The sequence below is a fragment of the Triturus cristatus genome, chromosome 6 (genome assembly GCF_964204655.1).
Source record: "Triturus cristatus chromosome 6, aTriCri1.1, whole genome shotgun sequence".
Taxonomy (NCBI): domain Eukaryota; kingdom Metazoa; phylum Chordata; class Amphibia; order Caudata; family Salamandridae; genus Triturus; species Triturus cristatus.
In genome coordinates, this window is record NC_140589.1 from 1862247015 (window position 1) to 1862274824 (window position 27810).

Here is a 27810-nt window from a genome sequence, read left to right on the forward strand (position 1 = left end):
TCAAGAGATCTGGGTTAAATCCATCATTCTTTTGCTCACCATTCCACCTCAGTTTAGACCTGCCCATATGCAAATCAGTCTTGACCCTGTGCCTCACGGGAACACTTCAGCCGCGATGCCAAGCCAGGTGCTCCCTGGACCGGAAACAAGCATCCTAAGACCGGTTTCGGGGTTTCACCTCTCTTCAGCCAGGATAGCTTGAATTCAGTGGCACAGTGAGACCGGGACCTAGTCTAGCCATACCTGGCGCACATAGGGCTAAAAAGCAAAAGACACACAATTGATGGACGGAATGCAGAACAAATCAAAACATTCTCCCCCAGTCAAGAGATCTGGGTTAAGTCCATCATTCTTTTGCTCACCATGCCACCCCAGTTTAGACCTGTCCATATGCAAATCAGTCTTGACCCTGTGCCTCATGGGAACAGTCCAGCCCGAACTGCCAAGCCAGGTCCTCCCTGGACCGGAAACAGGCATCCGAGGACCGGTTTCGGGGTTTTACCCCTCTTCAGCCAGGATAGTTTGAATCCAGTAGCACAGTGAGCCCGGGACCTATGTCTAGGCATACCCGGCACAGTTAGGGCACGAAAGCAACAGACACACAATTGATGGACGGCATGCAGAACAAATCAAAACATTCTCCCCCAGTCAAGAGATCTGGGTTAAATCCATCATTCTTTTGCTCACCATGCCACCCCAGTTTAGACCTGGCCATGTGCAAATCAGTCTTGACCCTGTCCCTCATGGGAACAGTCCAGCCCGAACTGCCAAGCCAGGTCCTCCCTGGACCAGAAACAAGCATCCTAGGACCGGTTTCGGAGTTTCACCCCACTTCAGCCAGGATAGCTTGAATCTAGTGGCACAGTGAGCCCGAGACCTACGTCTAGGCATACCCGGCGCACTTAGGGCGCAAAAGCAAAAGACACACAATTGATGGACGGAATGCAGAACAAATCAAAACATTCTCCCCCAGTCAAGAGATCTGGGTTAAATCCATCATTCTTTTGCTCACCATGCCACCCCAGTTTAGACCTGGCCATATGCATATCAGTCTTGACCCTGTGCCTCATGGGAACAGTCCAGCCCGAACTGCAAAGCCAGGTGCTCCCTGGACCGGAAACAAGCATACTAGGACCAGTTTCGGGGTTTCACCCCTCTTCAGCCAGGATAGCTTGAATCCAGTGGCACAGTGAGCCCGGGAGCTACGTCTAGGCATACCCGGCGCACTTAGGGCGAGAAAGCAAAAGACACACAATTGATGGACGGAATGCAGAACAAATCAAAACATTCTCCCCCAGTCAGGAGATCTGGGTTAAATCCATCATTGTTTTGCTCACCATGCCACCCCAGTTTAGACCTGGCCATATGCATATCAGTCTTGACCCTGTGCCTCATGGGAACAGTCCAGCCCGAACTGCCAAGCCAGGTGCTCCCTGGACCGGAAACAAGCATACTAGGACCGGTTTGGGGGTTTCACCCCTCTTCAGCCAGGATAGCTTGAATCCAGTGGCACAGTGAGCCCGGGACCTACGTCTAGGCATTCCCAGCGCACTTAAGGCGAGAAAGCAAAAGACACACAATTGATGGACGGAATGCAAAACAAATCAAAACATTCTCCCCAGTCAAGAGATCTGGGCTAAATCTATCATTATTTTGCTCACCATGCCACCCCAGTTTAAACCTGGCCATATGCAAATCAGTCTTGACCCTGTGCCTCATGGGAACACTCCAGCCTGAACTGCCAAGCCAGGTCCTCCCTGGACCGAAAACAAGCATCCTAGGACCAGTTTCGGGGTTTCACCCATCTTCAGCCAGGATAGCTTGAATCCAGTGGCACAGTGAGCCCGGGACCTACGTCTAGGCATACCCGGCGCACTTAGGGCGAGAAAGCAAAAGACACACAATTGATGGACGGAATGCAGAACAAATCAAAAGATTCTCCCCCAGTCAAGAGATCTGGGTTAAATCTATCATTATTTTGCTCACCATGCCACCCCAGTTTAAAACTGGCCATATGCAAATCAGTCTTGACCCTGTGCTTCATGGGAACAGTCCATCCTGAACTGCCAAGCCAGGTCCCCCTGTACCGAAAACAAGCCTCCTAGGACCAGTTTCGGGGTTTCACCCCTCTTCAGCCAGGATAGTTTGAATCCAGTAGCACAGTGAGCCCGGGACCTATGTCTAGGCATACCCGGCACAGTTAGGGCACAAAAGCAATAGACACACAATTGATGGAGGGCATGCAGAACAAATTAAAACATTCTCCCCCAGTAAAGAGATCTGGGTTAAATCCATCATTCTTTTGCTCACCATGTCACCCCAGTTTAGACCTGGCCATGTGCAAATCAGTCTTGACCCTGTCTCTCATGGGAACAGTCCAGCCCGAACTGCCAAGCCAGGTCCTCCCTGGACCAGAAATAAGCATCCTAGGACCGGTTTCGGAGTTTCACCCCACTTCAGCCAGGATAGCTTGAATCTAGTGGCACAGTGAGCCCGAGACCTACGTCTAGGCATACCCGGCGCACTTAGGGCGCAAAAGCCTAAGACACACAATTGATGGACGGAATGCAGAACAAATCAAAACATTCTCCCCCAGTCAAGAGATCTGGGTTAAATCCATCATTCTTTTGCTCACCACGCCACCCCAGTTTAGACCTGGCCATATGCATATCAGTCTTGACCCTGTGCCTCATGGGAACAGTCCAGCCCGAACTGCCAAGCCAGGTGCTCCATGGACCGGAAACAAGCATACTAGGACCGGTTTTGGGGTTTCACCCCTCTTCAGCCAGGATAGCTTAAATACAGTGGCACAGTGAGCCCGGGAGCTACGTCTAGGCATACCCGGCGCACTTAGGGCGAGAAAGCAAAAGATACCCAATTGATGGATGGAATGCAGAACAAATCAAAACATTCTCCCCCAGTCAAGAGATCTGGGTTAAATCCATCATTCTTTTGCTCACCATGCCACCTCAGTTTAGACCTGGCCATATGCAAATCAGTCTTGACCCTGTGCCTCATGGGAACACTCCAGCCCGAACTGCCAAGCCAGGTGCTCCCTGGACCGGAAACAAGCATCCTAAGACCGGTTTCGGGATTTCACCCCTCTTCAGCCAGGATAGCTTGAATTCAGCGGCACAGTGAGACCGGGACCTAGTCTAGGCATACCCGGCGCACCTAGGGCGAGAAAGCAAAAGACACACAATTGATGGACGGAATGCAGAACAAATCAAAACATTCTCCCCCAGTCAAGAGATCTGGGTTAAATCCATCATTCTTTTGCTCACCATTCCACCTCAGTTTAGACCTGCCCATATGCAAATCAGTCTTGACCCTGTGCCTCATGGGAACAGTCCAGCCCGAACTGCCAAGCCAGGTCCTCCCTGGACCAGAAACGAGCATCCTAGGACCGATTTCGGAGTTTCACCCCACTTCAGCCAGGATAGCTTGAATCTAGTGGCACAGTGAGCCCGAGACCTACGTCTAGGCATACCCGGCGCACTTAGGGCGCAAAAGCAAAAGACACACAATTGATGGACGGAATGCAGAACAAATCAAAACATTCTCCCCCAGTCAAGAGATCTGGGTTAAATCCATCATTCTTTTGCTCACCATGCCACCCCAGTTTAGACCTGGCCATGTGCAAATCAGTCTTGACCCTGTCCCTCATGGGAACAGTCCAGCCCGAACTGCCAAGCCAGGTCCTCCCTGGACCAGAAACGAGCATCCTAGGACCGGTTTCGGAGTTTCACCCCACTTCAGCCAGGATAGCTTGAATCTAGTGGCACAGTGAGCCCGAGACCTACGTCTAGGCATACCCGGCGCACTTAGGGCGCAAAAGCAAAAGACACACAATTGATGGACGGAATGCAGAACAAATCAAAACATTCTCCCCCAGTCAAGAGATCTGGGTTAAATCCATCATTCTTTTGCTCACCATGCCACCCCAGTTTAGACCTGGCCATATGCATATCAGTCTTGACCCTGTGCCTCATGGGAACAGTCCAGCCCGAACTGCCAAGCCAGGTGCTCCCTGGACCGGAAACAAGCATACTAGGACCGGTTTCGGGGTTTCACCCCTCTTCAGCCAGGATAGCTTGAATCCAGTGGCACAGTGAGCCCGGGAGCTACGTCTAGGCATACCCGGCGCACTTAGGGCGAGAAAGCAAAAGACACACAATTGATGGACGGAATGCAGAACAAATCAAAACATTCTCCCCCAGTCAGGAGATCTGGGTTAAATCCATCATTCTTTTGCTCACCATGCCACCCCAGTTTAGACCTGGCCATATGCATATCAGTCTTGACCCTGTGCCTCATGGGAACAGTCCAGCCCGAACTGCCAAGCCAGGTGCTCCCTGGACCGGAAACAAGCATACTAGGACCAGTTTGGGGGTTTCACCCCTCTTCAGCCAGGATAGCTTGAATCCAGTGGCACAGTGAGCCCGGGACCTACGTCTAGGCATACCCAGCGCACTTAAGGCGAGAAAGCAAAAGACACACAATTGATGGACGGAATGCAAAACTAATCAAAACATTCTCCCCAGTCAAGAGATCTGGGCTAAATCTATCATTATTTTGCTCACCATGCCACCCCAGTTTAAACCTGGCCATATGCAAATCAGTCTTGACCCTGTGCCTCATGGGAACAGTCCAGCCTGAACTGCCAAGCCAGGTCCCCCTGGACCGAAAACAAGCCTCCTAGGACCAGTTTCGGGGTTTCACCCCTCTTCAGCCAGGATAGTTTGAATCCAGTAGCACAGTGAGCCCGGGACCTATGTCTAGTCATACCCGGCACAGTTAGGGCACAAAAGCAATAGACACACAATTGATGGACGGCATGCAGAACAAATTAAAACATTCTCCCCCAGTCAAGAGATCTGGGTTAAATCCATCATTCTTTTGCTCACCATGCCACCCCAGTTTAGACCTGGCCATGTGCAAATCAGTCTTGACCCTGTCCCTCATGGGAACAGTCCAGCCCGAACTGCCAAGCCAGGTCCTCCCTGGACCAGAAACGAGCATCCTAGGACCGGTTTCGGAGTTTCACCCCACTTCAGCCAGGATAGCTTGAATCTAGTGGCACAGTGAGCCCGAGACCTACGTCTAGGCATACCCGGCGCACTTAGGGCGCAAAAGCAAAAGACACACAATTGATGGACGGAATGCAGAACAAATCAAAACATTCTCCCCCAGTCAAGAGATCTGGGTTAAATCCATCATTCTTTTGCTCACCATGCCACCCCAGTTTAGACCTGGCCATATGCATATCAGTCTTGACCCTGTGCCTCATGGGAACAGTCCAGCCCGAACTGCCAAGCCAGGTGCTCCCTGGACCGGAAACAAGCATACTAGGACCGGTTTCGGGGTTTCACCCCTCTTCAGCCAGGATAGCTTGAATCCAGTGGCACAGTGAGCCCGGGAGCTACGTCTAGGCATACCCGGCGCACTTAGGGCGAGAAAGCAAAAGACACACAATTGATGGACGGAATGCAGAACAAATCAAAACATTCTCCCCCAGTCAGGAGATCTGGGTTAAATCCATCATTCTTTTGCTCACCATGCCACCCCAGTTTAGACCTGGCCATATGCATATCAGTCTTGACCCTGTGCCTCATGGGAACAGTCCAGCCCGAACTGCCAAGCCAGGTGCTCCCTGGACCGGAAACAAGCATACTAGGACCAGTTTGGGGGTTTCACCCCTCTTCAGCCAGGATAGCTTGAATCCAGTGGCACAGTGAGCCCGGGACCTACGTCTAGGCATACCCAGCGCACTTAAGGCGAGAAAGCAAAAGACACACAATTGATGGACGGAATGCAAAACTAATCAAAACATTCTCCCCAGTCAAGAGATCTGGGCTAAATCTATCATTATTTTGCTCACCATGCCACCCCAGTTTAAACCTGGCCATATGCAAATCAGTCTTGACCCTGTGCCTCATGGGAACAGTCCAGCCTGAACTGCCAAGCCAGGTCCCCCTGGACCGAAAACAAGCCTCCTAGGACCAGTTTCGGGGTTTCACCCCTCTTCAGCCAGGATAGTTTGAATCCAGTAGCACAGTGAGCCCGGGACCTATGTCTAGTCATACCCGGCACAGTTAGGGCACAAAAGCAATAGACACACAATTGATGGACGGCATGCAGAACAAATTAAAACATTCTCCCCCAGTCAAGAGATCTGGGTTAAATCCATCATTCTTTTGCTCACCATGCCACCCCAGTTTAGACCTGGCCATGTGCAAATCAGTCTTGACCCTGTCTCTCATAGGAACAGTCCAGCCCGAACTGCCACGCCAGGTCCTCCCTGGACCAGAAATAAGCATCCTAGGACCGGTTTCGGAGTTTCACCCCACTTCAGCCAGGATAGCTTGAATCTAGTGGCACAGTGAGCCCGAGACCTACGTCTAGGCATACCCGGCGCACTTAGGGCGCAAAAGCCTAAGACACACAATTGATGGACGGAATGCAGAACAAATCAAAACATTCTCCCCCAGTCAAGAGATCTGGGTTAAATCCATCATTCTTTTGCTCACCACGCCACCCCAGTTTAGACCTGGCCATATGCATATCAGTCTTGACCCTGTGCCTCATGGGAACAGTCCAGCCCGAACTGCCAAGCCAGGTGCTCCCTGGACCGGAAACAAGCATACTAGGACCGGTTTTGGGGTTTCACCCCTCTTCAGCCAGGATAGCTTGAATACAGTGGCACAGTGAGCCCGGGACCTACGTCTAGGCATACCCAGCGCACTTAAGGCGAGAAAGCAAAAGACACACAATTGATGGACGGAATGCAAAACAAATCAAAACATTCTCCCCAGTCAAGAGATCTGGGCTAAATCTATCATTATTTTGCTCACCATGCCACCCCAGTTTAAACCTGGCCATATGCAAATCAGTCTTGACCCTGTGCCTCATGGGAACAGTCCAGCCTGAACTGCCAAGCCAGGTCCTCCCTGGACCGAAAACAAGCATCCTAGGACCAGTTTCGGGGTTTCACCCATCTTCAGCCAGGATAGCTTGAATCCAGTGGCACAGTGAGCCCGGGACCTACGTCTAGGCATACCCGGCGCACTTAGGGCGAGAAAGCAAAAGACACACAATTGATGGACGGAATGCAGAACAAATCAAAAGATTCTCCCCCAGTCAAGAGATCTGGGTTAAATCTATCATTATTTTGCTCACCATGCCACCCCAGTTTAAACCTGGCCATATGCAAATCAGTCTTGACCCTGTGCTTCATGGGAACAGTCCATCCTGAACTGCCAAGCCAGGTCCCCCTGTACCGAAAACAAGCCTCCTAGGACCAGTTTCGGGGTTTCACCCCTCTTCAGCCAGGATAGTTTGAATCCAGTAGCACAGTGAGCCCGGGACCTATGTCTAGGCATACCCGGCACAGTTAGGGCACAAAAGCAATAGACACACAATTGATGGACGGCATGCAGAACAAATTAAAACATTCTCCCCCAGTAAAGAGATCTGGGTTAAATCCATCATTCTTTTGCTCACCATGCCACCCCAGTTTAGACCTGGCCATGTGCAAATCAGTCTTGACCCTGTCTCTCATGGGAACAGTCCAGCCCGAACTGCCAAGCCAGGTCCTCCCTGGACCAGAAATAAGCATCCTAGGACCGGTTTCGGAGTTTCACCCCACTTCAGCCAGGATAGCTTGAATCTAGTGGCACAGTGAGCCCGAGACCTACGTCTAGGCATACCCGGCGCACTTAGGGCGCAAAAGCCTAAGACACACAATTGATGGACGGAATGCAGAACAAATCAAAACATTCTCCCCCAGTCAAGAGATCTGGGTTAAATCCATCATTCTTTTGCTCACCACGCCACCCCAGTTTAGACCTGGCCATATGCATATCAGTCTTGACCCTGTGCCTCATGGGAACAGTCCAGCCCGAACTGCCAAGCCAGGTGCTCCCTGGACCGGAAACAAGCATACTAGGACCGGTTTTGGGGTTTCACCCCTCTTCAGCCAGGATAGCTTGAATACAGTGGCACAGTGAGCCCGGGAGCTACGTCTAGGCATACCCGGCACACTTAGGGCGAGAAAGCAAAAGATACACAATTGATGGATGGAATGCAGAACAAATCAAAACATTCTCCCCCAGTCAAGAGATCTGGGTTAAATCCATCATTCTTTTGCTCACCATGCCACCTCAGTTTAGACCTGGCCATATGCAAATCAGTCTTGACCCTGTGCCTCACGGGAACACTTCAGCCGCGATGCCAAGCCAGGTGCTCCCTGGACCGGAAACAAGCATCCTAAGACCGGTTTCGGGGTTTCACCTCTCTTTAGCCAGGATAGCTTGAATTCAGTGGCACAGTGAGACCGGGACCTAGACTAGCCATACCTGGCGCACTTAGGTCTAAAAAGCAAAAGACACACAATTGATGGACGGAATGCAGAACAAATCAAAACATTCTCTCCCAGTCAAGAGATCTGGGTTAAATCCATCATTCTTTTGCTCACCATGCCACCCCAGTTTAGACCTGTCCATATGCAAATCAGTCTTGACCCTGTGCCTCATGGGAACAGTCCAGCCCGAACTGCCAAGCCAGGTCCTCCCTGGACCGGAAACAGGCATCCGAGGACCGGTTTCGGGGTTTTACCCCTCTTCAGCCAGGATAGTTTGAATCCAGTAGCACAGTGAGCCCGGGACCTATGTCTAGGCATACCCGGCACAGTTAGGGCACGAAAGCAATAGACACACAATTGATGGACGGCATGCAGAACAAATCAAAACATTCTCCCCCAGTCAAGAGATCTGGGTTAAATCCATCATTCTTTTGCTCACCATGCCACCCCAGTTTAGACCTGGCCATGTGCAAATCAGTCTTGACCCTGTCCCTCATGGGAACAGTCCAGCCCGAACTGCCAAGCCAGGTCCTCCCTGGACCAGAAACGAGCATCCTAGGACCGGTTTCGGAGTTTCACCCCACTTCAGCCAGGATAGCTTGAATCTAGTGGCACAGTGAGCCCGAGACCTACGTCTAGGCATACCCGGCGCACTTAGGGCGCAAAAGCAAAAGACACACAATTGATGGACGGAATGCAGAACAAATCAAAACATTCTCCCCCAGTCAAGAGATCTGGGTTAAATCCATCATTCTTTTGCTCACCATGCCACCCCAGTTTAGACCTGGCCATATGCATATCAGTCTTGACCCTGTGCCTCATGGGAACAGTCCAGCCCGAACTGCCAAGCCAGGTGCTCCCTGGACCGGAAACAAGCATACTAGGACCGGTTTCGGGGTTTCACCCCTCTTCAGCCAGGATAGCTTGAATCCAGTGGCACAGTGAGCCCGGGAGCTACGTCTAGGCATACCCGGCGCACTTAGGGCGAGAAAGCAAAAGACACACAATTGATGGACGGAATGCAGAACAAATCAAAACATTCTCCCCCAGTCAGGAGATCTGGGTTAAATCCATCATTCTTTTGCTCACCATGCCACCCCAGTTTAGACCTGGCCATATGCATATCAGTCTTGACCCTGTGCCTCATGGGAACAGTCCAGCCCGAACTGCCAAGCCAGGTGCTCCCTGGACCGGAAACAAGCATACTAGGACCGGTTTGGGGGTTTCACCCCTCTTCAGCCAGGATAGCTTGAATCCAGTGGCACAGTGAGCCCGGGACCTACGTCTAGGCATACCCAGCGCACTTAAGGCGAGAAAGCAAAAGACACACAATTGATGGACGGAATGCAAAACTAATCAAAACATTCTCCCCAGTCAAGAGATCTGGGCTAAATCTATCATTATTTTGCTCATCATGCCACCCCAGTTTAAACCTGGCCATATGCAAATCAGTCTTGACCCTGTGCCTCATGGGAACAGTCCAGCCTGAACTGCCAAGCCAGGTCCCCCTGGACCGAAAACAAGCCTCCTAGGACCAGTTTCGGGGTTTCACCCCTCTTCAGCCAGGATAGTTTGAATCCAGTAGCACAGTGAGCCCGGGACCTATGTCTAGGCATACCCGGCACAGTTAGGGCACAAAAGCAATAGACACACAATTGATGGACGGCATGCAGAACAAATTAAAACATTCTCCCCCAGTCAAGAGATCTTGGTTAAATCCATCATTCTTTTGCTCACCATGCCACCCCAGTTTAGACCTGGCCATGTGCAAATCAGTCTTGACCCTGTCTCTCATGGGAACAGTCCAGCCCGAACTGCCACGCCAGGTCCTCCCTGGACCAGAAATAAGCATCCTAGGACCGGTTTCGGAGTTTCACCCCACTTCAGCCAGGATAGCTTGAATCTAGTGGCACAGTGAGCCCGAGACCTAGTCTAGCCATACCCGGCACACTTAGGGCGAAAAAGCAAAAGACACACAATTGATGGACGGAATGCAGAACAAATCAAAACATTTTCCCCCAGTCAAGAGATCTGGGTTAAATCCATCATTCTTTTGATCACCATGCCACCCCAGTTTAGACCTGGCCATATGCAAATCAGTGTTGACCCTGTGCCTCATGAGAACAGTCCAGCCCGAACTGCCAAGCCAGGTCCTCCCTGGACCGGAAACAAGCATCCGAGGACCGGTTTCGGGGTTTCACCCCTCTTCAGCCAGGATAGCTTGAATCTAGTGGCATAGTGAGCCCGGGACCTACGTCTAGGCATACCCGGCGCACTTAGGGCGAAAAAGCAAAAGACACACAATTGATGGACGGAATGCAGAACAAATCAAAACATTCTCCCCCAGTCAAGAGATCTGGGTTAAATCCATCATTCTTTTGCTCACCATGCCACCCCAGTTTAGACCTTGCCATATGCATATCAGTCTTGACCCTGTGCCTCATGGGAACAGTCCAGCCCGAACTGCCAAGCCAGGTTCTCCCTGGACCGGAAACAAGCATCCTAGGACCAGTTTCAAAAGGAGGGAGGACTTTTGCTTGGCAGTTCGGGTTGGACTGTACCCATGAGGCACAGGGTCAAGACTGATTTGCATATGTCTGGGTTCAAACTGGAACGGCATGGTGAGCAAAAAAACGATGGATTTAGGCCCATATCTCTGTACTGGGTTGAATGTATGACATTGTTCTGCATTCTGTTCATCAACTGTTGTTTTTGCATTTGTCAACCTGAGTGAGAAGGGTATGCCCAGACGTGGGTCCCTTGCTCTCCATGCCACTGGAATCAAGCTATCCTGGCTGAAGAGGGGTGATACCCCGAAACTGGTCCTAGGATGCTTGTTTCCAGTCCAGGGAGGACCTGGCTTGGCAGTTCGGGCAGGACTGTACCCATGAAGCACAGGGTAAAGACTGATTTGCATATGGCTGGGTTCAAACTGGAACGGCATGATGAGCAAAAAAACAATGGATTTAGGCTCAGATCTCTGTACTGGCGTGAATGTATGACATTGTTCTGCATTCTGTTCATCAACTGTTGTTTTTGCATTTGTCAACCCGAGTGGGAAGGGTATGCCCAGACGTGGGTCCCGTGCTCTCCATGCCACTGGAATCAAGCTATCCTAGTTGAAGAGGGGTGATACCCCGAAACCGGTCCTAGGATGCTTGTTTCCAGTCCAGGGAGGACCTGGCTTGGCAGTTTTGGCTGGACTGTACCCATGAGGCACAGGGTCAAGACTGATTTGCATATGACTGGGTTCAAACTGAAACGGCATGGTGAGCAAAACAACAATGGATTTAGGCCCAGATCTCTGTACTGGGGTGAATGTATGACATTGTTCTGCATTCTGTCCATCAACTGGTGTTTTTGCATTTGTCAACCCGAGTGGGAAGGGTATGCCCAGACATGGGTCCTGTGCTCTCCATGCCACTGGAATCAAGCTATCCTGGCTGAAGAGGGGTGAAACCCCAAAACCGGTCCTAGGATGCTTGTTTCCAGTCCAGGGAGGACCTGGCATGGCAATTCGGGCTGGACTGTACCCATGAGGCACAGGGTCAAGACTGATTTGCATATGGCTGGGTTCAAATTGAAACGGCATGGTGAGCAAAAAAACGATGGATTTAGGCCCAGATCTCTGTACTGGGGTGAATGTATGACATTGTTCTGCATTCTGTCCATCAACTGTTGTTTTTGCATCTGTTCTTAGTGACAGCACAACATTCACAACGTTAAGTTATACTGATGTATGCTATTTTATGTTATGACATTCTACGGGATGCCGTCAAATGTTATTTTTTGTTGGGTTATTTTCTGTTACACTATACAATGAAGGGTTGCAATTTGCCAGTTTTGCATTTGCCTTTTTTGTAAATTTGTTTACAGGATATATATATTTGCTCACACCCCGTCTATTTAAGTTTCAGAGAACCCAGAATTTTGCCCAGTCGATCCAGAAAAGGAGAATCAGTGTGGCTACCTCCCCCCACCACAGTGCAGAAGCGACACCGACTGCAAGGCACATGAGAAGTGCTGACTTTTTGGCAGCGGAGTGCAGTGTGTGAAGGCCCTGCCAGGTACTCATTCACATCAGATATTGGGGTCTTTGGAGAGTCATTGAACCCTTCAGCTGTATATTCAAACAGAAATCATATGCATAGACGGCACACTGCCTCTTTGTGTCCATGATGTGTTGTAGAAAGGGGAGGGACATTCTTGGCTGTTGCACACACGCAAATATTGAATGTGCCTGGAAGTATATCACCACAAAACCAGTGAAGTACCCTACCTCACATGTAATAGTATTATACCTGGACATTGCCACACTGGAAGCACTGCTCCCTCATAGCAGGAGTGCACTCTAAAACTCCTCTTTAAAGCTCGTGGGAGGTTCAAGATGCAAACTCTTTATGTCAAGGTCCAAGTTCCTCTTTGCTTCTAATCGCAAATCTTTCTTTTCTTCACTAACTTCTGAAGTGTTCATGGGTTGGAATTTTAGGACGTCATAGAGAGTTAGAGGCTTATTTATAAGAGCCCTGCATCCCTTTTGCGCCACATAAAGTAGTACATGCGTGATGCAGGGCTCTCATAAAGATTTATGTAGCCACGTGGCTTTGAGAGTGCCCTCATAAATCATGAGTAAGACGTTCTATGGCATTGCAGTGGGTTTTCCCAAGCAACACCCATGGAATTTGATGCTGCCCTAGATTTACAAGGTGATGTAAACCTAGCGAAGCATCAAATATGCACGCCTCCCGAAGTAAGGCGTAACGAGGAGAAATATGCTAATTTTGCCACCATGTTTCCTCTTTCCATGTGGGCTGCATTCTGCAGCATACATAGGAAGAGGAAAACGCCTCTTAGGATTGTTATTGTGCAGGAAGGCGCCACTTCCCCCACAATAACAATCCTGCCTGTAAAGGAGGCACCCTTGCACTATCGTGCAAGGGTGCCTTCGTTGACGGTAGGCTGCAAAACAGCGCTGGCAGAAAAGAAATTCCTTCCCAGTAACTTTGGCGTAGGTCAGCGCAGCAAGGTGCCTTGCTGCACTGCCCTATACCAAAATGCCATAAATTAGGCCCCTAGTTTTCCTTGGTTTATGCCACACTTCTGAGGCAAAGTAAAAAGTCTGGTTTACCTCGTGGTCAATAATTTTTATCGCACAACCCTGAAGCAATCACAAATATCCAAAAAGGACGTATATTTTTAAAAATCTTTTTCAGATAAACTATGGGGAAAATACTGATAATGTTTTCTTGATAAAAGAATTGATCCCTTTTGTCCTAAGTGGAATCTCTGTCTAATGTTGTGTTTTACTTATAATCAGTACGCACTTATAGTACATCTCCCAACTTTACGCCCCCTGGAAATTACCTGGGAGTCTCACCTAATATGAGAAGATTTTACAAAACTCTTCATTTCTGCTGAAGAAATAGTTGGGTGCATATAATTTGCTGCTTCTGGTTAAAGACCATGTTAACCCAGGAGATTATTTGTATGCAAAGAGTTTTCATCTTAATGAAATGTGTATAACTTTCTATACAGGAATATCCAAAAAGAAATCCAAGTTAAGACTTCACACACCATCAGGTGATAACTTTTTAAATACTCATTGACAGGAGAGGATGGTGCATTCTGTTGTGTAGACACTAACACTTTGATTACACCAAAGTCCAACATGAAAATGAAATGAGGCTCAGAAGGGAAGTGTGTCCAAAAAATGTTCCCCAGGTAGGGATGTCACCTTAGTGGAAAGGAACACACTCACACTCACTAATATGGTCTTTGATACAATAGCTGGACTCATACAAAATCAGGGATTATTTCAGTCCCCGTAGAGGTCACCAGCGTTAAGAGTTACCTGCCTAACACATGCATCGTTTACCCACTCTTCGTCCGTGGGAAAAGGAATGGTGGTAGAGGATTCAAGTTTGTCATCTGCCCTGAAGCACTCTTTCAACCACTTATGTTGCCAGCTTAAATTGAAAGCCAAACAAAAGACACAAGCATTTAGCCTGCGCCCAAGCTTAAGTTTGAGCGCTCGCAAAGAGATACCAGCGATCACGACCACAGCTCACCATCCCTTCCGACACAGCCTAATGAGAAGTTTGGGAATATGACCCACCTGAGAGTGTCTGCACCAGACCTCATTTATAACAACAAAGTCCCTGCAAATCCAACTCATCACATGTGCAAGGCCAGCAGCCACTGACTGTAAGACCAGGGCCATGGTTGAAGATCCTGTGAATATCACAACCACTGATGTACCCAAGGTTTACGGGTGTGAAGCTTGGGAAAGCCTTTGAAGTAAAGGAATGACTTAATTGTGGTCCAAGGTCTGCTGGGGCTGGTTTGGTGGCAGGTTTTGCAGATGGTGAAAGGAGTCACATTCACAGTTGTAACTCTCCTTTCCACTTGTCTCACTGCACCATCTCACTAAGACAGCTAAAAAGATGTGGAGCCGACTCTTATGCTACTCAGGTAGGTTCTAGCAAGGACTGCATCTGAAGGGAATATGGTCAATATATCTAATGCAGAGAATATGTCATTTTCACTCATGGGATGAAATAAGAATCTAAAAAACAGGAATATATCAAGAGAACATGTTAAGGTCTGCATTTGTTAACATCTTGTAAAAACCAATATTGCAGGGACTGAACGGAACAAATTTGTGAAAGGGTTTTAGTATGTAGGAAGTGATGGCGCTCAGCAAGTATGCGTATAGGGTGTTTGTCTGGTTGCCTGTTGCCCCCGCTGGGATTTGCGCTTACATTCAGGTTTCCCCCGTGTGGCGCCATTGCTGCTTCTCCTGCTGCCTCTACCCTCCCGCCGCCGCGTTTGTGACTCTCGCGGCCGCAGTGAGGAGGGAGGGAGAGAGAGGACTACCTTTCCCAGGCTCCCCGGCTGTTTAATCCCGGAAGCAGCGTCACCACCTCCCGCGCCCGGAGGCGCTTTAAATTCAGCTCCACTCCCGGTGGAGCGGGTGTCACTTTGTCTGGTTGCCTGTTGCCCCCGCTGGGACTTGCGCTTACCTTCAGGTTTCCCCCGTGTGGTGCCATTGCTGCTTCTCCTGCTGCCTCTACCCTCTCGCCGCCGCGTTTGTGACTCTCGCGGCCGCAGTGAGGACGGCGGGAGAGAGAGGACTACCTTTCCCAGGCTCCCCGGCGGTTTAATCCCGGAAGCAGCGTCACCACCTCCCGCGCCTGGAGGCGCTTTAAATTCAGCTCCACTCCCGGTGGAGCGGGTGTCACTTTGTCTGGTTGCCTGTTGCCCCCGCTGGGACTTGCGCTTACCTTCAGGTTTCCCCCGTGTGGCGCCATTGCTGCTTCTCCTGCTGCCTCTACCCTCCCGCCGCCGCGTTTGTGACTCTCGCGGCCGCAGTGAGGAGGGAGGGAGAGAGAGGACTACCTTTCCCAGGCTCCCCGGCTGTTTAATCTCGGAAGCAGCGTCACCACCTCCCGCGCCCGGAGGCGCTTTAAATTCAGCTCCACTCCCCGCGTCGCGGGCTCGCGCGCGGGCTGCGCCGGGCTAAGCCCGGGCAAAGGGCGGGCCGTCTGTGGCCGTCCGAGGCCGAAGGAGGCCGGGCTGGGCCACCTGTTGTTCATTGTTTGTTAACTGTATTGCTCTGGTGGGCTGGTTCTGATATCTGTTGCAGTAGCCAAGCCCGCCCGCTGTAAATTTGTGGTATATTCAAAATGATCAAACAGAAAACTGGGGATAAGGTGGCGGGCACTTTGGATGCTTTTCTAACACGGGCCGAATCCCTGCTGGTCCACGAAATTGAGGCTACCGAGCGGAGACTCTCCTTAGATCCCAGGTTGTCAGGGGGGGGTAAACCTCCCGCCCCCTTATATGTCCCTAGATCACCATCTAATGTAACTGATCCTATTGACTAGCCCCGGACTATTACTCACAGCCTAGTTTCTTTGCCCGCTGAGCATCCCTCTACTTCTGCTACCCAGAGTACTCAGGGTAGTCCTGTTAGGGTTAAGACCAGAGGGATGAAAGCGGTGGGTAGAACCGCTAAGGATCCACAGAATAAAATAAAGAAGGGTCGTTGTACAAAAAAAAAAAATCTATTCTTGCTAAAGTCCCGATTGAGGCTCCTGTTTGTGGTAGCTCCAACTCTCTATCCAAAGATAATCACACCAGTGATCCTCCAGCTATAAGCTGCTCTTTGAGCAAAAGGGATTTTATTAATTTATTGGAGGAAAATCTAGCAATCGTTCTCGAGCTGTTTTATAAATGCTTGGACTCGGTTGATCAAAGGCTAGCTAAGATGGAGGCGGCACTAGATCGAGTAACCTCAGAAACCAGAATACAGCCCCAAGCTATAGCGGGGGCATCTCTGGTTACTGTAGGTGACATCCGTAGTGAACAGTCTGGTGCCATGAGCTATTCTAAAAAACTGGTGGATGTGACAAGGAAAGTGGGGAACGCAAGGACCACCGTGTCAACAGAAAGAACTATTGTAGAGGCAACTCCCAACCAAATATTTTCGGCTTCTAAGAGTACCCGTGGGCAGGCTGTCAATAACAATATAGGTGATCACTTGAAGCATCCCTTTCTTTATCTGCCCCCACAAGCGACTCCCTATACCATTATCCTGGCAAACGTTCCCCCCTTACCAGTGGGCTCACAAGAGCATTGGTCATCTCTTAGAAATAAGGCCCTACACTATTTGAACAAAAAGACTGGCATCGGGGAAAGATTGTACATGGATTTTAAAATGGTTAGACGGATTTAATGGGTTGGCCACTCTGACAAAATCTTAGCAGGGGATTGTGTGGTTCTAAGCTTTAGGTCGCCAGGGTTGGTTAACCATATTCTTGAGATTGCTGCCACTGCCCCTAATGATTGGTCGCCCATTAGTATACTACCTCTAGGTTATTTCTATAACCAGGATATGGCACCAAGACCTAGGGGCATTCGACTCTACAAGGGAGATGACCACAGACCAAACCCCTCAATTGAGCTTAATAATCGCTTTGAGGTCCTGTCTTCTTTAGAAGATATAGATTGACAGGGGTCGGGTGAGTCGGGGAGTCTTGTGGAGGGTGGTACCGGAATCAATGCAGGGCCCTCTGTAGTCCACCAAGCTAACTCATCAGAGTTCGTTGCCCAAATTCGGATTTCCACCCCGTCCACAATGAATACAGGTAGCCCCTTAGTTGAGCCAACAGCCCCTCTTGGATGCCCGATAAACTCAGGATTGAGGAAACCTCTGGCTATTGCTTCTTGGAACATTGCTGGGCTGGAATCTAAGGCTGGCCTAGCAGATTGGTCATTATCAATCAACGAAGTTGACATCTGGGCATTCCAAGAAACTTGGGTAGTGGAGAACATCTTCCATGCAGGCTACCTAAATATCTTGAAACCTGCAACCAGGGGACACAGGGGGAGACCGGTGGGGGGCTTGACATTCTGGGTTAGGCAAGCTATGGGGGTTACAGTAGATGAGATTCTGCTTGATAACCCGGATATTTCGGCAATTAAAGTCAGATTTCAGAGTGGCCCCAAATTATTTTTGCTTAACATATATGCTAGGGGCCAAGTGGGTGGAAAGAGTTCACAGGTCATTACAGCACTTGAGACCTTTTTAGCTGAAGGCCCCTTTAGCAACAATTTGATTATTATGGGGGATTTTAACACTTGTTTTGAACCTCTGGACAGCGATGATGGTAGACTTAGTGAGGAGGACGCTTTCTGGGGCGTGCCCCAGTTGGATCTACAACCCATAAAGAAATGGACTGAGGTAGCGCTCCAGGTAAAAGGGTTGTGTTTGGAATGGGGCTTCAGAGCTGCCAATGGTAGGACCAAGTCCGATGCCCTGGGTGCAGCGACTTTCGATAACGGTCGATCCAAAAGTAGGATCGATCACATCTTGGTAAACCTGGAAATTTGGCACACTGTGATAGATATGGTAGTACAAACACGCACTGAAAGCGATCACAACCCCTTGGTTCTCACCTTGGATATTCAAGGTTTTAGTCCCACGGCCGTCGGGAAGACAGTAAGTTGTTGTGCCCCGTTAATATTGGGTAATGACTTGAGAAGGGTCAAATGGGCTAAGGTGGCACTTGATGAGACAAAGGTGTTAGAAATTAGGTCTCTGGTTGCAAGGGCCCTAGGAGATATACATGAGTGTAGTTCACAGGAAATCCTTAATGTTAAATTGCCATTGATTCATATGGAGCTCACCAGTAGGCTGAAGAGCTATTTTATCAATTTAAAGCCTATGAGGGTTAATCAAAAATTTGAACCCAACTCTTGGTATAATGAGCTATGTAGGTCTACTCATAAAGACCTTCTGACCGCCATTAAATCTAGGAACCACCCCACAATTAAACAGGCTCGGATCTTGTATAAATCTACCTTAAGGCAGGCTAAAAGAGAGTGGGACGAGGAACATTGGAAGGACCTGCTGAAAGCATGTAAAGGCAGGAATATGACCCAATTTTGGGAATTAATAAAGTGGGGGAATGGGCACAGGTCGATAACCCCTAACAATAATGTGGACCCCCACCATTGGGTTGCCCACTTTGAAGCCCAATATCAGCAGGGCACAGAGCGGGTGTCCTTTGTCCCACCGATATCCATTGACGCTCCCTTACGGTTCAGTACTAAGGAGGTCGAAGTGGTCCTGAAGAATATACCGAGTGGTAAAGCTCCTGGTCCGGACTGCATTCCAGCGGATCTATTTAGGCAGGATGGTGACCTTTGGGTCCCATACATAACGAATCTGATGAACTCATTGGCGAGGGGAACCCCATTTCCAAATTCTTGGTCCGGTGCGGAAATAATGCCGATTTTTAAAAAGGGGGATTGGTCTGCACCGGGCAATTATAGGCCAATTTGTCTCATTGATGCCTTGCAAAAGATCATTGCCCGTGTCATCCTAGGAAGAATCCAAAGCTGGATGGAGGAAAAGAATATATTATCCAATCTTCAAGTAGGGTTCAGGGCCCACATGGGAACACTGGACCAAGTTTTTAGGTTCGTTTTGCTTTACTGGAAGGAGGTCCTTTTGGGTAAGGGGCTTATTTTTGCTGCATTTGTGGATTTAAAATCTGCATTTGACCTTGTCCCCAGATCTAAACTTTGGGATGTTTTACTAAGGTTAGGGATGCCCAAGGAACTGGTGGACTTTGTGATCAAGCTTCACAGCTCCAATTATGCTCAGGTCCGTTGGGGGAAACCAGGAGAGGTCACCGAAAGATTTAAAGTAGAGAAAGGAGTCCGCCAAGGGTGCGTCCTGGCTCCAACACTGTTTTCCTTGTTTATAAACGTGGTTGTACAGTATTTCGACAATTATCCCACCGATGCTCCAAAGCTGGCTAGCCAAAAGGTGCCCCTGCTCATGTTTGCTGATGATACCCTGAGATTATCTAAAACTCGGCAGGGTCTGCAGCGGGCCCTATCTCGTTTTGAGGCCTTTTGCAGCGAACATGAGCTAGAGGTTAATGTGGAGAAAACAAAATTTATGGTACTCCATGGGGCAGGTGCCGTCTCGGCAAAAGTTTTTATGTGTGGGAAGCTTTTGGAGCAGGCCAAAGTATTTACCTACCTTGGTATTACCCTTGGCGAAAAGTTGAGCTGGACTCCCCAGGTGAAGCTCCTAGCTTTGAAACATTCACAGCTAGCAGGAGCCCTATTAAGGGAGCATAGGCTCTCTCAAACTAAGCCACTGGCTCCAGCTGTTAAGCTCTATTCCCTGAAAATAGTTCCTGCTATTTTATATGGTGCTGGGATCTGGGGTTGTAGTAATTTGTCCGATTTAGCCTTGGCCCAAAACAAATTTTTAAGATCACTTGTTGGCCTCCCACGATCGACCCCACGAATCCCTCTCCTGTTTGATCTTGGTTGTAATCCTATTGAGGATATTGCACAGCTTAGAATGTTGCTTTTCTGGAGAAGGCTGTGGTCTACCCCCGAATTACATCATTTCGCAAAGGCTCTGCTTGAGGTAAGGGAGTTGGACCATTCAAGTAAGATCACATGGCTAAAAACTATTAAAACCCATCTTACTGACATGGGAATGAGGGATTTGTGGGTATCCCCGGAAGCGGCTGTTTTTCCAACCAAAACAGAACTTAGAGTTGTATACTGGAGCTTAGTAAAATCTAGGAGACACTCTACTCTGGTAGGCTCCCCTTTGACTAGAGATTTCTGGGATTTTAAAGATGAACCATCCCTCGAATCCTATTGGGACCTAATTACCAAACCCAGAGATCGTAGGTTGTATCACCAGTTTAGGGTTGAAACGCTCCCACTTAGGAAATTTACCAGTAAATGGAAAACTGGTAAGGGAGACAGGTGTCCACTTTGTCCTAACTGTATAGAAAATATAAGCCACCTTCTCTACGTTTGTCCAGCTTATCATTTGGCTAGGAGCACATGGCTCAAACCTTTGAGCAGAACTCTTGGTACAACTTCTGCTTTGACTGCCAAAAGGTTACTGAAAATTGGTGACAACGAAACAATTATCATAGGGGTAGCCAAATTTCTTAGCTGGTCTTGGGCCATTCGCGAAAGAAATGGTGGACCACAGTAACTTGTTAATTTTATCTTTTTTAGAAGGAAATTTAATGGATATTTTAAAATTTTAAAATTGTATTCTATGGCTGTGTAAGATTTTATTTGCTGTGTTATCCAATCTATGGTTGTGGTATTTCACATTGTCTTATTAATTTGTATATATATGTCTTTTAAGATTAATAATCGTAATAAAGACTTCTTGAATTGAATACGGTGCTAAACAGGAAACCCTTGTAACCCCTTGATGTGTGTAGGGAGGACCCTACAACAAAACAGTACAATGTTCTTACAGACTTAGTTTGCATCCTCGACGTCCCCCGCCGCAGCCATATCACACTCCACCTGAGAGACCTGCACTGGCTCCCCGTCAACAAAAGGATCACCTTCAAGCTCCTGATCCATGCACACAAAGCACTGCACAACACGGGACCCACCTACCTCAACAACCGACTCAGCTTCCACACCCCCACCCGAAGCCTCCGCTCAGCCAACCTCGCCCTCGCCACAGTCCCTCGCATCCGAAAAACCACCACCGCCGGCAGATCCTTCTCCTACCTCGCTGCCAAGACCTGGAACACTCTCCCCACCATCCTACGACAGACCCAGGACCTGCTGGTCTTCAGAAGACTCCTCAAGACCTGGCTCTTCGACCAGTAGCACCCCCCCTTCCCCAGCGCCTTGAGACCCTCTCGGGTATGTAGCGAGCTTTACAAATGCAGTGATTGATTGATTGATTGACTGTCTTACAAATTCTTCTGTCCACTTGTTTCCCCAGCCGGGTTGGAATTATCACCGCTTTTGGGACTTCACTACGTTCACGCAACTTTCCTCAGCCCTGAAGAGTCGTGGGATTACTTTTTCCCTGATGAAACACGTATCGGCTGGTTGCGTTTCTCAAAGGAATAAAAGAACATCCATTACCATTGAAGAAATCTGTACATCTTGCTTTTTCTACTGTAGTATTTTCTGGTTTTAATTTGTATGTGTGCACAGGATAACATTGGGACTGAGCTGAAGCCCTTACGAATAATGTCACACTCGGAAGATGAAATAAGGTACAACTGAGACAGAGGCAGCTTATTGTCTGGGGAGAATATTAGCACGCTTCTAAAAATCAAAGGAATAGATGACTTGAAATCAGAGGGGACATTGTGAAACCTTTCGGCTGAAAGTTCTAGCAGTTTAAGGGTTATCAGATCGTATAAATAAAGCTGGACACATTCATTAGTCTAATGCGATTAGAAGCAGATGATCCTACGCTTTGGTTTTGTAGGCACACATGATGTTTTTATTTATAGATAATAATAATAATATTAATAATAATGATAATCATCATCGTTCCAATTATCATCATCATCATTATTATCATCATCATTATCATCATCATCATCATCATTATCATCATCATTATCATCATCATCATTATTATCATCATCATTATCATCATCATCATCATCAACATCATCATTATTATCATCATCATTATCATCATCATTATCATCATCATCATTATCATCATCATCATCATTATCATCATCATTATCATCATTATCATCATCAACATCATCATTATTATGGTTGTGCTGTTTTGTCTTTCACAGCCAAGCCTGGCGTTTGCCCTTATTTCGTGGCTAATTGCAAGGATCCCTTGGACAAGCCAGAGTGCCAGGATGATGGCGATTGCCCACTGAACAAGAAATGCTGCCGGCTGTGTGGGAACAAGTGCTTAGAAGCCGTGGCAGGTACGGGTTACGAGTTGTACTTCCGTGGGGACATCTGAATCTAGACTGCGTTCCACTTTGCTGCTTGTTATCGGCTGTTGACGTAAACGTACTGCATCGAACCCAGCGTTCCCTGTTTCTGCTTTCCCATCAAACAAAGACAGATTGTGTGAGATTTACAGAAATCTAAACAAGCATCGGCAAAGCCAATATGTCTGGCGGTAACATGCTAAGACATGCAGGCCCAAGCATGCACAATGTTGTTTGCATGTGTTGTATACCAACCTGTTGGCTTTGCCAATGCTTGCTGAACAAAAGCTCCAAGAAGATATTTAGGGAACATTATTTAGGAACATCGTTTTTCCAGGTAATACCTTTTTTAGACTACTGAATGCTTTTGACACTGAGATTTGCAGGCCACTGTTCTATCTTTATTAATCAGGTTTTTCACATTTGGATATGAACCCTTTAGAGGGTTAACACCTATGATTTAAGAGTCTGAGGTATTTTGCAATGCTTTATTTTTGTTGAAGAGCTATTTACTGTCATCCAGCAGACCATCCTGCTTTTATTGTCATATTTCTAGGATGCTCATTTTTCCAGGAAACAGGAAATCACTTTAGTTCCTCGCATCCCTTAACACGAATGGTCACTTTTGATTCCACACAACCCATCCCTTGTGTATGAAGAATATACCTTTGCTATTCTTGTCCACTTATGAAGGAAGCTTGCACAACTTTTGCATTACTGAGTCTGGGTGCATGAGTGTGAGTGCATGAGTGTGTGTCCGCTTATACACAGGGCTCTCCCGCACGAACAGTAATGCACGGTCTGAAGGACAGGGCGCACTCCCCTAGCCACCCTTTCAGTCTACCTGGCTTCAAAACATATTGGGTGCAGTTTTACAGGTGATCCCATTTGAATCTTGTTCAATTAGTACAGGAATACTGACTGACAGGTCAGCAAGAGGAACAACTCTACATGGGTGCAAGGACCTGAGCTCTGAGACGTATTGCTGAGAACATGGACTCACATCAGTCATAGCATGGGATACTGATCAGCCTCAGAACTTGGACTCTCAGTAGACACTGAACCTGCACTCACAGCAGACACTGCATTGGACACTGATCAGGCTCTGGGCTTGGACTTTCAGCAGACATCAAACCTGCACATTTAGCAGACAAAGTATTGAACACTGATCAGGTGCAGAGCCCAGAGTCTCAGCAGACACTGAACCTGCACTCACACCAGACACATCACTCTGCACTGATCTGGCTCAAAGCCTGGACTCTCAGCAGACACCGAACCTGCACTCACAGCAGACACAGATTGGGAAACTGTTCAGGCTAAGAACATAGACTCACATCAGTCATAGTAGGGGATATGGATCAGACCCAGAGCCCAGAGTCTCAGCAGACACTGAACCTGTACTCACACCAGACCCAGGACTGGGCACTGATCAGGTTCAAAGCCTGCACTCTCAGCAGACACCAAACCTGGACTCATAGCAGACAAAGTATTGGAAACGGATCAGGCTCACAACCTGCCTCATTCTCTGCTTTGTGGGCTGCCCGGGCCATTAAGACAATGCATGGTGGTCACAGGAGCAGGCTCCTTCCTGGAAAATAACAGGCAAGTTGCCGTTCCTGGATACATGTGAAGGCGCTGTCTGCAGACCAGACCTGGAAAATGTCCATGCCTATGCGCTGTGCTGACAGAAAGTGACCACATGGTACATTTACTCTGAGCCGGGCAGATGTCTCTGCTTCTTTGAACTGCCTGCAGATAGATAGTTCCTCAGCCCATAGTTCAGTTTGGTGCCTAACACAGAGTTGATGACAAATCAGTGAATAATGAAAGAAGATGGTGGCATTCCATGTTGAAAGAACAGAACACGTAGCTCTCCTCTGACCAGCACAGCACACTCGCTGCTTAAATGCTGTCATAGGTAAAGACATCTTGAGTTGGTCCTTTGGATGCTATAATGCGTGCCGAATGCATTTTAGTGTGGTGATGCAGACACCAGTAATAAAGTGCGTTAGTCATACCCCTGATGCGTGATAGTTGACAAGGCTGTAATTGTGTACATAGCAGCAGAAATGCATAAAGCATAGCTCCTATGCGTTGTGAGAAGTTAATTGAGGGGCAGAAGAAGGGTACCTTCCTATGCATTTAGCGATAAGCCATATTTTGGTTTCGAAGACTTGTCATATGATGAACCCAGGAGGCATCCAATCTGACAGCAAAACCCAGGATCTGAGGATTAGAGGGTGCATCCAAAGTGTACCTGTGGCTTATTATGAGCCCCGGTAACATGGCATAGGGGGACTAGCTTTAGGGAGAAGTTGATGAGAGTCAGAGGACAGTTAATGTTTTAGCTGTACCTATGAAGGGTAGAAAATAGACAGTCTACACCCCGTGTCAGATCTCTGCTGTCCCTCATAGCTGAGGCTTCCCATACTGTGTGTTCGGCTAGGGACAGTGTGTGTTGTGGTTTAATAGTGGGGTCATATCAGAAGATAGTGTGCAGGATGAATAGTGTCCATTAAGGACACAGCCGGTCATCCTGAACAAGATTGTGGCCTCTCTGCAGCTTGCCTTCATTCCTTTATGGCTTTGACAACTTCCCGCCATTTGTGCCCTGGGTCCCTTTCCATACGATTCTGGTTAGTGGTGTCTAGCTAGATCTGATCCCCTTTTAATCTAGTTGTTTTCCATGCTGTTCCCTACAGTTTGTCTCCTTATTTCTGTGATGTGTTGGGTGTCTCAAGCACTTAATTTCTACTGGGACAATTATCTCCTGCGCTCACCAAGTTGTTTTATTTTAAAGTGGAAAAGGAGGGATCCATACTTTTATACTCAATAGGCTTCCACCACAGAAGACATATGATGACGCATTAACTCAGTGCCTTTACGAGATCTAATATTTGGCTCAACAATGAAGGAACACTAATAGAGAATGGCTGCATCAGGTGAAGATGTAACTCTTTTTTGAAGGTGACCTTGGTGTATTGAGGTGTATCTTTTGGATCTTAAGAAGCCAAGTGAACAAAAAGGTGGTGAATGCTCCACAGCACTTTTCCCTTGTGTTGGAGCTTGATACGGTCACCGGCTGTAGAGGAGGGCTGTCAGACATACTGCAGCTAACAGAGTCAGGGGCCATCCGAAGAATATCCTTAGCATTCTGGAATGACCCAGAAGGCCCCAGTGTGGGGAGACAATGAGCACCTCAAGAATGTGTTTTGTTTTGTGTTTTGTGCTTTGTGTTAAGATAAAACCATAGCGTTACCTTTTCTTTATTTCCACCATTGCAGAGAACAGAGTGTAGTGGCAAGTTGCAGGTTCTAGAGATTTTGGGGGGGCCCTCCTGAGGTGATAACTTGGGGAATCAGGAAGTGGGGAACCACTGGTTGTGTTTTTTGCTGTGGACATTACAATGAGAATCAGGGAAACTGCCTGCTATATGGATGGCACCAGGAGCGGGGTGAGAAAGGTTCTCATCAGTTCCATCCATGTATTTTCCAAATACCAAATAATGGAGGAAAGTTGTTAAAGTAATTTATTTTAAATGTGGTTATTAGAAGGACCTTGTTGGGCACGCCACATTCTATGTCTCTGGTGCTGGGTACAAGGCATTGCTAATATTCAGATTATGAAGAGTAGAGTGGAACCACAAAACTTTGATTCTCTCCTTTTAGAAGACACATTTTTATAGATTTTGTTTGTTTTGAACAAACAAATATTAAGGATTACAGACATGAACTAATCTTAGAATGGCAGTATAATTCTCATGCTGACCTTTCTAGGATTACATGGTTTCAATGAAAATTTTCAAGTGGAAAAGGTATCATCATTGCTTACAAAGTTCATTTTTTCTATCCACCTTCCCCGTTTTTGAGCTTTTTAGAGTAGTCCGCAGTTCATAAATTTGCTGCTCCAATACTCTGCAGCGGTTCATGTCCACTCTCCAGTTTGGCATTTTTGAAGCCACATTTGCCCACCAGCACTGAGCAATATCACGTTTGGGAATGACCAGCCGTAGGCTCACCAACGCCTTTTGAAATCTATGGATGTCAGTTTCTACGAAAAAATCTAACAATGCTATTTTTGAAGTGGGAGTCATACAGCATTGCGCAATGACAGCTAGAGTTTCTCCAACGTCTTCCAGTATCTTTGAGACACACATCACTGCCTTGTATAATACAAGGAGCTACCTAATTCCTCTTGCCATGCATTAATCCAGTCTTGAGGTATTATGTATAGTGACCATCTGTTTTGCTTTCATCCAAAAGGCTAATTATGCAGGATTGCCATGGCCACCAAAGGCCACAACACAGATGCTTCTAGGCAGCGATGCAATATGTAGATAGGAGCCGGGATAAGAAGATTCTTTAAACAGCCCTCTAATGAAAATATTGGTGGAACTAGAATTATACCTGATGTGGTCTCTTCCTCCAATCCCTGTGATCAAATGTATAAAGATACCTGTTTACACAGTTTCATCAACCATTATTTACAAAGATTTGTTCAGTCTGTGGGTTGCTTGAAGTTGTATTAAAGAGGTGCTTATTTTCTTTCCAACACACATCTCCTCCATACTTAATTTCAATTTTTTGTGGGTTCATTAATGAGAGTGTATTTCACTTGTACTCAGACATTAGGTGTTGCCTCACCAAACAGCGTGTCTTTTTGTTTACAGTTGTGTTGTAAGAGGGCGACACTGTAGGGTCCGCCCACTCTTCATGTGGCCCCAAAACATGAATAGACACAACATGAAACAAATAAAAACATAATACCTATTTAAGAAAATCTGTACGTTTTATGTGAGTATTGGTATTACACATAATATTATGATTGAGGGGTCCTGAAGAAGTCAAGAAATATGTCCACTGCAGGTGATGCACCCACACTGCAAATCATTACTCACTAGACATTTGGGGGCATATTTACAAGGAATTGGCGTAAATCATTTTCCTGCTCTGCCCTAAGCCAAACCAAAAGGACAGGAACACACCATATTTAAAGGATACAGTGCATTCCTGTCATTTGATCTGGCACACATTTTGCAGCCATGTGGTATTGACAAGATTATTTTTGCGTAGGAAGGGGCACCTTCCTCCAAAAAACAATCCAGAAAGGTGTTTCCCTCCTTTTATGTGAGCTTCAGAATGCAGCACATGTGGAAAGATAAAAAACAAG

At 47.6% G+C, this 27810-nt stretch overlaps 1 protein-coding gene across 1 annotated transcript in view; it reads right to left on the bottom strand.

Annotated features, from left to right (window-relative positions):
* LOC146822222 (uncharacterized) overlaps positions 1–27810 on the bottom strand; it is a 563188-nt gene that overhangs the window by 238881 nt on the left and 296497 nt on the right. Inside the window, exon 13 of the mRNA XM_085609987.1 lies at positions 14214–14328. Coding sequence (XP_085466113.1) covers positions 14214–14328 — 115 coding nt within the window. The remainder of the gene's footprint in view (positions 1–14213; positions 14329–27810) is intronic.